Raw genomic sequence first — 12,052 nt, forward strand, 5'->3', positions numbered from 1 at the left:
TGCAAATCATACCATCTCATTCTATGCATCCTTTGTCCTTGACCTCTCATAAATCCTCTTTAAGAGGGATAACCAAGAGATCTTTTCCTCTAGGTTTTGTTTTGTATTTTTAAAAAATATTATGTAGATCCTTAAATCCTACATATAAATAATATTTTTTGTAATCTCTTGTTGGTAATATATGTAAAACTCTTTGCAAAACTAAGCTCTACATAAATGCTGGCTGTTGTTACATTGCCTTTTAGGTGACCTCAGCAATTTTTATTCTTCAGAGGTGGTGTCCCATAATTTGCAGTTATATAACCTCACCTAGGAGAAGCATGTTACACTGAAAAGAAGAGTTTTTGTTCTTTGTGATTCTTTGAAGATGCTGTGCAGTTTTCCAGAAGCTGTTCTGTTTTTTTCCCCCTCATATTCAATTCTAGGTCCAGTTCATTATTCATCAAGTGTCTGCCCACAATGGAACTCAATAAGCTATGTATATAATTACATTTCATAATCAGGATAATGGGCACCTTTCATCTACTTGGTTTTTTCATTGTGGATTATTAGGGCTGACTAGTATTTTCTAAGTTAGCTGCAGACAACAAAATCTTAGCTAATTGGAGCTTCTAAAACTTAACCTTTTGCAGGAAATCCTTTTATTTGGGCTCTCTATATAGGATAGCTTCTGTGACCCCTTGGCAAGCACACCTTTGGTGAATGTAATGGCAAAGTCGATATTAATACCTCTTTTTTCATGTCATTTTCATTGATAAAATTCCAGTTTTTTAGCCCAAATCATTTCATTTTCAACCAAGGGCAAATATGTTCTTTTTAGGATTCTTAGTAGCTGTGGTCATAGCACATGAAGGAGTAGTTGATGTACTGCATCTTCACAGGAATTACTTTCCAGAATAATGGTAGCAAATATTGGTCTGGAATCATTGCTGTTCTCGGGGCTTATTTCTACATCAGTCCAAGGGAAAGTGGCAATGTTGATTCTACCTGCCAAGCATATACTGCTTCCCAACTCTTCATCAGGGTACTGTTCTGCTTCAGCTAGTTTGGACTACTTGGCCCATGAGTAGTAGTCCTTGGAAGAGTCAGTTTTTTAAAGGATGCCATTCTCAGGGCTCCTGTGCTTATTTTCCTCTTGATGGCAGTTGGCTAGCTATTATTGCACATAATGATGAAATAAGGTCCTTTTGCTACAGTGGTTTCTCCTGTCAGTGATGGCTGTGGAGACTGATCTAGAGGTAGATCTGATGCTAGAGGGGGAGGGAGCACACAGCTCTTTCCTAAGGTTCTTGGGTTTAGGATCTTGGATTGAAAAGATATGGCAGCCAAAGTAGAGATAGTTTCACTTGCCTGACACATGGCAATGGTCTTTTGAGTGCTTCTCTTCTTTGGCTAGGCTGACTTTACCTAGGAGTGGCAATTAGTGGGGATGGCTGACCTTTCTGTCAAGAGTTACTTCTCTGGAAAGTATGCTGTGGAGTCTTGGCTTCAGAAAGCAGGATTAAATAAACTAGAGATATTGCCTCAGGGCAGTTGTGCTTACCTACCTGTTGGTAGAATTTAGTCAGCAGTTGTTTGTTACCTATTGGTGATTAGAAAAGGGTCTGCTTTCTCTGCAGGGATTTATCACAAAATCATCTGTATTTCTTCAATTTATTCCTTATCTTCCCATCCCCACTCCTTGATGTTTTGGGACTTCCTCAACATTCTCAAAACTGTGTTGCCACTAGCACAGATTTATTTTTATATCCCTTGTCTGGTCCAGCTGATATTTCAGTCTTTTTTTTCCTTTAATGCAATTTTCCCTTCCTCGGGTAGTACATTAGAGAGGCATTTAAATTCCAAATACATTTGTTCTACTTTCATCTCTTTTTAGTTTCATTTTAAATGCTCTTGGGATAATTTGTCCTAATTGATCTCACATCAGGCTTAACTATATTGACTTGAAGGATATTGTTTAACCTCTTTTTCTCTTCCATTGCTTCTTGCTATTTCATTTTATTTTATTTTATAATAATACTTTACCTCTACTATCCAGTTCTATAGTTTTTACAAATAAGCTACATCTGACGTGTTTTCCCATTTGATCTAGTGATTGTATTTTTTGACTGAATTAGTAATGGGGTCTTTAGGCCTCTTTGGAATGGTGGTTGTTTTACATTTTTTAAGCTTTTTGAATAATGTTATATGTCCCTATCTTTGTCCCACTTAGCTTTTTTATATCAGTTAGTCAAGTTGGAGCTATAGTAAATGTACTCTTTATCTTCTCATCTTTATCTGTTCTCCTAATTTGGTATTGATTTTCAGCTTTGCTTTAACAAGTGAATAGATAGTAAGCATTCTGAATGTAGTCGACTGATCCGTGATAAATGATTTCAAATCACTCCCAGTTTTCTAAGTAAGATGGCCATTTTCATTTTTTTGATGTCATTCAGTTTATTGTAACCATTACTTTCTAACTCTTGAAAATGAGGCTTCTGTAATGTCTACAACTTTCTAGACTTTTTTTATTATTTCTTAATCTTTAACTATATATTTTTTTTGTTTTGGGTTTTGCTTTTTTGTTTTTTGTTTTTTGCTATCCTCTCCAGGCCCACTTTATCATTGAAGTAACTATGTTAAAGGAGATATTGACAAATTTGGAGAATTTATCTCCTTATCCTGATGCCTGTTTTGATCTTGTTTTTTTAGATTCAATTCATATTTTGTTATGTTATCTCTTATATTTCTCTTTCTTCCCTTTTCCTACATTCCTACATTAAAAATTTTTTAACTGAAAGAATAGAATCGGCAAAACTGATCATAGTTTTAAAAACTTTGATGTTAAGTGAAGTGTTTCACACCTCTGGAATCCAACTTCTTCAAAGGACTGTGGGAGAGGCATCTTTTCATGTCTCTTTTTGGGACTAATTTCTGGGGGGGGGGGTTCCGTGTTTTTTTTTTTTTTTTTTTTTTTTTTTTTTAAGAATATCTTTTTTTAAAAGAATATTTTTTTTTAAAGTATCTTTTTATTTACAAAACATATCCATGGGTAATTTTTCAGCATTGCCCTTGCAAAACCTTTTCTGTTCCAACTTTTCCCTTCCTCCTCCCCCCACGCTCTTCCCTATAATCTGATTTTATAATTTTATAACATGATGTTTCTTTCCATTGCCATTATTGTAGTCATTGTACATATTTTCCTGGCTTTGATATTTAAGTTTTAATTATCTTCATAATACTTACATAATACCATAAAAATCCTGTAAGGCAGTGTGACCAATTATTTTCATGAAATGCTTACTTCTTGCTTTGGGGTTCACAGTGAAACCAATTCTACCATATCCTTTTTTTTTTTTTTTTTTTTTTTTTTTTTTTTTTTTTTTTTGGTCTCCCTAAGAACTTGTGAGTCTACCAATTCCTCATATGGTTTTCTAATTTTAGTTATAGTTCTTTGGTCATTGGTCATGGAGTTTCCATTTAGAATAAAAAATGTGTTTAGATGTCCTATAAGCCATTCTTGGCACTTTCTGTTGCTGCATTTTGGAAAGTCATTTGTGAAAGCTGAAATGAGCCAAAAGTAGGACACAGAAACATTTTATATTTTTTTCTTTTTTTATGGGTTGTTAAGGTCAAAACATTCATTATAGGTTGGCCCCCCTATGTAAGCTTCTCCATTCTTAGGTTTTAATTTTTTTTTCTTTTTTATTGTCAGTTCAATAATTATAAACATCTCAAGATGTGAAGAAAATCTATGAGAAACTGAATTTCTAACACATACAGGGTTTTGGTTATTTTTAAACGCATCTCTAGATTTTGAGTTAATGTATTTTTTGACCCTTCTTGGACTACTTCCATCTGTACATAACTTATGAATTTTTTAATTGATCTCTTTATGTTTAAATTTTTTAAAATACATTTTATTTTTCAATTAGCAAAATTCTGCCCTCAAGTTTTTCCCTCTCCTCACTTAAGAAGGAAAGACAAAACAAATTTTCACGGTGAACATGTCTGAAAGAAAAAATGTGTTATGTGTATATGTGCATATCTCATTCTACACTTTTGAGTTTTTCATCTATTTATCAGAAGATACTTCATTTTTAGATTTCTTGAATTGTGATTGGATATTACACTGGTGGACATGGTTGTCTTTCAGTGTTGTTTGATTTTACATTGTCATTATACAAATTATTCTCTCCATTCTTTTGAGTTTGCTCTTCATCAGTTCATGAGTCATCCTCTGAAACTTTCCTTTTCACAATTTCTCACAGCACAGTAGCACTCAATTATATCCATACACTATCTTCTTCAACCATCACCAGTTGATGGGGATCCTCTTAGATTCCAATTCTTTTGACCAGTTCTGATGGATCAGGCCATCCTCAGCAACGAGATCAACCAAATCATTTCTAATGGAGCAGTAATGAACTGAACTAGCTATACCCAGAAAAAGAACTCTGGGAGATGACTAAAAACCATTACATTGAATTCCCAATCCCTATATTTATGCACACCTGCATTTTTGATTTCCTTCACAAGCTAATTGTACAATAATTCAGAGTCTGATTCTTTTTGTACAGCAAAATAATGTTTTGGTCATGTATACTTATTGTGTATCTAAGTTATATTTTAATATATTTAACATCTACTGGTCATCCTGACATTTAGGGGAGGGGGTGGGGGGGTAAGAGGTGAAAAATTGGAACAAGAGGTTTGGCAATTGTTAATGCTGTAAAGTTACCCATGTATATATCCTGTAAATAAAAGGCTATTAAAAAAAAAAAAAAGATTCCAATTCTTTGCCACCTCAAAAAGTGCTATAAATATTTTTTAATATCATTAGAGATACTCTCCAATTTCCCTTTTTCCTTCTGTTCTTTAGTATGTGATTGATAATCTATTCTGTATACAATTGTATATGTATATTCTTCCCTTTGACTAGTTCACTTGAGAGTGAGGTTCAAACCTCCCCACTCCCCTTTTCCTTCTTATTCATATATACTTCTATTTTCCTTGAGTAATATCATATTTAGTTTTGCTGGGTATGTTAGTATATCTAGACAATTTTCTTTTGAGACTTCTTGAAATATATCTTAGCTTCTTTATTTGATTGTAATCCAATGATTCTTAAAATCCTTACATTTCCTCAATCTTTTTCTAAATCAGTTTTTTACTAAGAGATAATTTATGGTGGTGTGTTTTTTGTTTCGTTTTTTAGGTTTTTTTTTTTTTTTACCTTTTTTTTAACCTTGTTTTAATATTTGTTATTATCTCTCAGAGTTATAGATTTTGATTCAGTCCATTCTAATTTTTAGGAAGTTTGTTCCCTGGGCAAAGTTTTGTACTCTTGATACAAGTTAAGAATTCCCTTAACATAGTTATAATTTCCTTTTCTATTTTCTCCTCTAGCACTTAGTTCATTTATAAAAACTTTTTTAAAAATTCCTTCTTCATCTCTTTCCAGGATTCTAGTTGAATTTGTGCCCAATCTGTTTTCCTTTGTGACTTTTTGCATGTGAAATTTTCATAGTTATTAGCTTCTTTGATGTTTATCTTGAGCAGTTTGTTACCACAATAGCTTTTTATAGTGGGATTCTTAGTTTTTTATTCATTCTTCTAGACTTCTTCCAGATTTTGAATTGTATTCGGACAGGACTTGTTACGCTTTTAGAGGAAATACCTAGGCTTTTCTTGTTACTGCTTTTTTAGGGGTATTGATTGTTATTCTCAGTTCTCAGGGACAGTTCCAGCTGATGGACCTGGAAGATTTCAGTGTTCCCAAAATAGTATTATCCAGGCTAAAATCTAATCACTGCCCCCTTGATCTGAACTCTGAAAATTCCAGATCTAGATTTGGATCTGAGGAGCAGCTGACTGCTGCTGAATTTAGCCTCTATCAATCAGTCAGTCAATTCTACTGCTTTAGTGACAGAACTGCAAGTCTTCCTTGAATCTGTGATTCCTGCCCTGCATATTCCTCTTCAGGCTTTAGACTGACATGAAACCGGAAAGCCCTCTACTCCTGTCATACAAATCACATCTGCTGCTGACTTCTGAATTTGTGCCGCTGGGTATATAACTCAGGACTTTGGAGCACTCTGTATCAGAATAACAGCCCTGAGAACATATTCCTTTCTCAATTTACCCTGGATCTGTGACCTTGGTGCTTTAAAAAAATAAAAAAATCTATCACTATCCATCATCCTCCCACTAAGTGATAGTTCTTTATGGCTTTGTCTGAGAATTCACATCTAATTCTAAAACTTTACTCTTTAACTTCTACCAAGAGATATAAGATATGCATCATCAGCAGACTTTTATACTTACTGCTTTAGTCAGAGTTATTAGATTTTTCAGTAATTTCACCTCACTTTGCAATGGTTATCAAATTTCCCCAACACTTCCCCTTCAAAAAAAAAAAAAAAAAACCTTGTAGGAAAAACCCTTAATGCTTAATGGGCTATTTATTGTAAAGCAGCTCCTTCTTATTCTTATATTAGACTAATTATAAGGAGAAAGAAGCCAGCATTGTAATTTTTTCTTTTTACTTTTCAGGTATTCTCACTTAATTCTTATATCCATTCATACAAGTTTTTCCCACATTTCTTAGAATCTGTCTATCCTGTCCTCTTTCCATTCTTAAACTAGTCCTTAGAAAGCAGACAGCCTCTGAAAATATACTCAGCACATTCTAGGTGGCCTTCCTGATTTTGGTGTATCCTCCAAGAATGTGCTATTGTCACCATGAGGAATCAGTAGAACTGTTAAGAATGACTAATGACTATATTCTTAAAGGAGGTTATGCATTTCCTTCTCAGTACATAACCTCAACAAAAGTTTTTGTAGATTAACAATAATTCATAAATAATATGGAGGCAGCCAAGTAGTACAGTGAATAAAGTACTGGACTTGGAGACAGGAAGACCCAAATTCTGCTTTAAACTTGCTTGGAGACCTTTGGCAAGATACTTAACCTCTCACCTACAGTTGTCATCTGTAAAGTGGGGATAATGTCATTTCCCAGGATTGTGGTGAATATAAAGTTAGAAGATAGTTTTAAAGCAGTTTGCAAATTCTAAAGCATTACACAGGTGCTAGCTGTTTGGGGGATGGGTCTCAGAAGGGGATTGTTAAGGTCACACGGTTCACACAGCTGTTAAGTATATGAGGTAGAATTTGTACTCGGTTTTTCCTGTCTCTAAGATAGATGTTTTATCCACTGCATCACCCAACTGTCCCAGTAGCTATTATTATTAATTAATTTAATCCTGACATGGCAGATTTGAACATGGAACCAAAATTCTTCATCTTTCTTTTTTTTCAATTATATATTCTGACCAACAATAACAGTGAAGGTGAAGAAAAATCAGTTGGTGATACTGCATTCAGGGGGGAAGCCTCAAGTGGAGAAAAATTCTGTTTCCTATTGAGGGGGTTAAATTTCCTCCCTCAACTGGCAGGAAATAAATGAAGAAGACAGTATATAAACATTATTTAATGACATTCATGACTTGAATTTATACCATAGTTTGATGCCTGAATTTAAAGAAACTATTTATATGTGACTAATAGATACAAAAGGAACCTAAAAGACTAAGTAAATGGCTGGACAGAAAGGGAATGAATCTTAATAAGTTATTTGCCTGATTCCTATAGTTGTATGACCTTTTCTAGGTGTTCATGCTCCTTTATTTCTTTTGTCAGGTATACTCTAGAAATGATAAAAACAGCACCACATAATGAAAGTGCATGGAACTATTTAAAAGGGTAAGATGTTTTTGATTTAGGAATTTCATTTTTAACTGTCATTAATGATGATAACTGTCTCAGCTTTTTAAGGTTACATTCACATAGGAGTTTGAAGTTTGGAGTAGAAAATTTCTTTAAATTTTTTAATATAAATTTAATGTTTATTGAGATTTCTTATAGATGCTAAAATAGGACTTGGTAAATCTACTTTTCATTCAGTCAACAAACATTTATTAAGTTCTTATATGTGTCAGGGATTGTGCTAAGAAGCACTGGTAGCACAAATCCTAGCAAAGGCAGCTTTTTCCCCTTTTAGGAGTTTAAATTCTAATGAGGAGAGATAACCTATAAAAACAACAAGAGAAATATTGCTGTCCTGGAGCAATGGAAGAGGCAGGCTCTTCTGGGACCTCTCTGTAGGGGACCTCTCTGTAAATTTTATTTTAATTTCTTTCCCCATCAGCCTTCTCAGAACTGCTAATAAAGAACACATGGCCATATTGAATTAATTTAGCTTTTCGGTCCAAAATATCTTTCAACTTTTACCTATGCCTTTTTCACTTACTGTAAACTAAAAGATAAGCAAATGAACCCAGTATTAGAAATACCCTGGATGGGCAATATTTTCTTATTCCTGCTCTAGTCTTATGACTACTACTGTGTGGCTTTTATAATTATCCTCTTTTCTTTTTACTTTTGACAACTAAAAACAAAACTGAGGCCAACTTTAGATAACTAGCAAAGCAGAAAGACTTTATCTCGTCTTTATTAAAATTCTTAATGTATTTTTTCTTTACTCTAGGATTTTGCAAGATCGTGGCCTTTCCAAGTATCCCAATCTACTAGAGCAATTGTTAGATTTACAACCAAGTCACAGTTCTCCCTACCTGATTGCCTTTCTTGTGGATATATATGAAGATATGCTAGAAAACCAATGTGACAACAAAGAAGATACACTTAATAAAGCATTAGAGGTGAGCTATTAGGAATTACATTCTATTCCAGTCAATCTGGTTTCCATTCTATATTAGTTCTGATACCTTAGAATTAAGTCAGCACAGTGCAACTAACTTTAGATCTTGTTCTTCATAAGAATTCAGAACTCACTTAGAGTGGGTTTGGGATAACATCTTTCAAATTTCCTATCATATAATCTTCTAAAGCTGCCTTAGACTGTATCTTTGCCAGCAAATAACAGTGGTTTATGTTATTGTTCTGGTGTTCTTTAGTTCATTGGTTTATTTTTCCAGTGGTGAAAGACTAAGAAGCTGCCCTAAAATTAATTACAAGTAGGACCTGTTATTATTTATTGACTTAGAGTAAATCACAGCACAATGGGGTTGGCTATAAATGGAATTATATCTTAAAGTATTACTATTTTTCATTTCTAGTTATGTGAAATTCTAGCTAAAGAAAAAGACACTATAAGAAAGGAATATTGGAGATATATTGGAAGATCCCTTCAAAACAAACACAGCACAGAAGGAAGTTTGCCAACAGATAAGCAGCAATAACAGCATTCAGAAGACACTAATGGAATAGTTTTATTTTTAAAAGAAACTTGGAACAAGGAAGTGTGACATGGCTTAAAACCAGAGGGATCATTTCCTTCTACCTGTGTGGGTGTGTGACAACAAGTGCTTTGCACAGGTATTGCTTCCTAACAAGCACTAAGCATAATAAGTACTCTTTGGGCACTGCTGCTATTCAGACTAACTCTAGAAGTATTAATTTGGCTGTCTTTTTAAAGTAAAATAATTCCTTAAAATAACAATTCCCCAAATGAATTGTTGAGTAATAAATAATTCCATGTTTGTTTATTTTTAAAAGCCCTAAACAGTCTGTTCTTTTCACCTATTTCTTACCACTCAGCTCCTTCCTAAATAGTATATATGAACTCAGATTTGCAGCAGTAACGATTACAGATAACTTGTATGTTGTGGAGGTAACATAGACTATAAGCAAGGAATACAATTGCTGCAATACATTAGAACTATTACAGAAGCTGCACTGGTAATATCTTGCTATCGCTTTAAACTGACTAAATGACAAAATGGTTTTGTAATAAAACTGTAGATACACCTAAAACAGTATGTAGTGGTGGTGTGGTATTTTATTTTTATAGAATTTAATTAGTTCCCTTCTGAACTTAAATCATGTCAATCTCATGAATCAGTTGCAAGAGAAGTTTCATTGGTTTGGTGTTTAAAAACAAAACAAAAGAAAACAAACAGAAAATGGGAAAAACAGAACCTTAAAAGACAAATTTGGCAGAATTTCCTATTCCAGCCTCAGTAAGGCACAAATTGTTTTGTTCAAAGAAATATTCAGGATATGAAGATAAATAGTAATTGGTATGGCTCTTCTTTAGTAATAGATTATATACTTCAGGTTTTAGTTGTATGGCCTTTCATTTTAACATTTGCATCTTAGTTTTTTAAAGTTTTAAAACTTGACCTAATTCCAAAAATCTCCAGTTTCTAATATAAATTCAGTTTAACTTATTTTTAGTGTGTTTTCAACATTGGACTGGAATGATCTATGTTGCCAAGAATAAAGAGCCTCTAGACAGAATTGTACACATAAAGAGGTATCAGTTTAATAGTTGTAAGTGTAGAAGCCTTAAAGAATTTATAAAGGTACTTGTTTAACAGCTTTACAACAACTTCACGGTATAATACCGTAACAGTGCCCTTAGAGTAGAATGGAATTTTAAGACATTGAATTTAAATGGACAATCTCTCTATCCTTTATATTTTTTAAAATTATCAACATGTCTACATTCAAAGGACAGAAAAAAAAGATATATAACAAAATTGTAAGTATTGTACACAACTTTTTTTAACCTCTTACTGAATTGAAAAAAATTTTTCAGTAATATTTTATTTTTCCATACATGTAAAGATAGTTTTGAACATTGAATTTTTTTCTTAAATTATAGCTTTTTATTAACATATGCATGGGTAATTTTTCAACATTGACCTTTGTAAACACTGTTCCAACTTTTCCCTTTCTTCCCTCCACTCCCTTCCCTAGATGACAGGCAGTCTCATACATGTTAAACATCAACTTCATTTTTGTAAGAGTTTCAGTTCCAATTTTTTTCCCCTTCCCTCCACTCCAAGGTAGCAAGCAATCAAAAATCTCTTAATTTTAACAGTAGTACTCACACTGTCCTGCTTTTCTCAGTCTTCTGTACTTCTTCCCTCTCATTTCTATTTTTTTTTAAATGTCTCATTGACACTCCTTTTCTTGATAGCATTATCAGTACTGTTTCCACAATTATTCCCTCCCCCCACCAAAAAAAAAAAGTCTTTCCTTACAGAAAATAAGCATAGTCAGACACATTACATTTACACAGTGAATCTCAATTGAAAATATGTCTGATTCTGTACCTGTGGTCCATTACCTCTCACCCAAGAAGTTGGAATTAAGCTTTATCAACAGTCTTTTGAACTCATGATAGATCAAATTCTTAAATCTTCACAGTTGTTGTCTTACAATATTGTTGTCATTTTTCCTGCTTCTCTTCATTTTACTATGCCTCAAGTCTTCCCAGGTTTTTCTGAAACGGTCCCTTTCATAATTTAAGTTTTGATAATCTATTCAAATATCATAATTTGTTCAGTCATTCTACATATGGTTAGTACCCACTTTATTTCTAGCTCTTTATCATTTCAAAAGAGCTGAATTAGTGGTGAGCTACTTAGATTCATTTGTCTAGATACATACAAATCCTTTGACTTCTTTGAACTATATACCAAGCAGTAATAGTATCTGTGAGTCAAAAATTATACATAGTTTAGTGAATTTGGGGAAATACTTCTAAATAACTTATCAGAATGGTTAAACCAATAAATAACACCACCCATTATTATTATTATTGGTGTTCTGTCTTCCCATAACTCTTCAAACAGTTGTCATTTTTCACTTCAGTAATCTTTGCTAAGGTTTAAGGTAGAAACTCAGGGTTATTTTAATTTTCATTTCTTTTATTATTAATGGTTTGGAGCATTTTTCATTTGATGGCTGATAGATTGTTATATGTAGTTGTTGAACAACTTTTTCTTTTGAGATCTTGCCTGTTCCTTTAACTGTTTTATCAGTTAGGAAATGGCTTTTGTCCTTATATATTTGTATGTATGCTTCTGCCTTTCTGGACTGGACTTCAACACTATGCTTTAGCTGCAGTTTGACTGCACCAGTGACCTTCTTACCTTGGAATATCCATTCATTACTGCAGTCTTCCATTATCCATCTACCATGCCTTCTCTTCTGGTGAATTTCTCCAGGAGCCTCCTGGCCAACTTTTATTTCCCTCCTG

The 12,052-nt window shown here is 33.4% G+C and overlaps 1 protein-coding gene across 2 annotated transcripts in view; it reads left to right on the plus strand.

The window, feature by feature from the left end:
• Positions 1-12,052, plus strand: part of FNTA (farnesyltransferase, CAAX box, alpha) — a 39,434-nt gene that overhangs the window by 19,246 nt on the left and 8,136 nt on the right. The window contains exons 7-9 of one of the 2 annotated variants that reach the window (XM_003758018.4): positions 7,684-7,746; positions 8,531-8,702; positions 9,120-10,118. In XM_003758018.4, the coding sequence (XP_003758066.1) occupies positions 7,684-7,746; positions 8,531-8,702; positions 9,120-9,242 (358 nt within the window). In that variant the 3' untranslated portion in view covers positions 9,243-10,118. Of the gene's footprint in view, positions 1-7,683; positions 7,747-8,530; positions 8,703-9,119; positions 10,119-12,052 lie in introns of those variants that run through there. The other variant, XM_031950796.1, reaches the window with a different exon arrangement.

Source organism: Sarcophilus harrisii, chromosome 2, assembly GCF_902635505.1.
Source record: "Sarcophilus harrisii chromosome 2, mSarHar1.11, whole genome shotgun sequence".
NCBI classification, from domain to species: domain Eukaryota; kingdom Metazoa; phylum Chordata; class Mammalia; order Dasyuromorphia; family Dasyuridae; genus Sarcophilus; species Sarcophilus harrisii.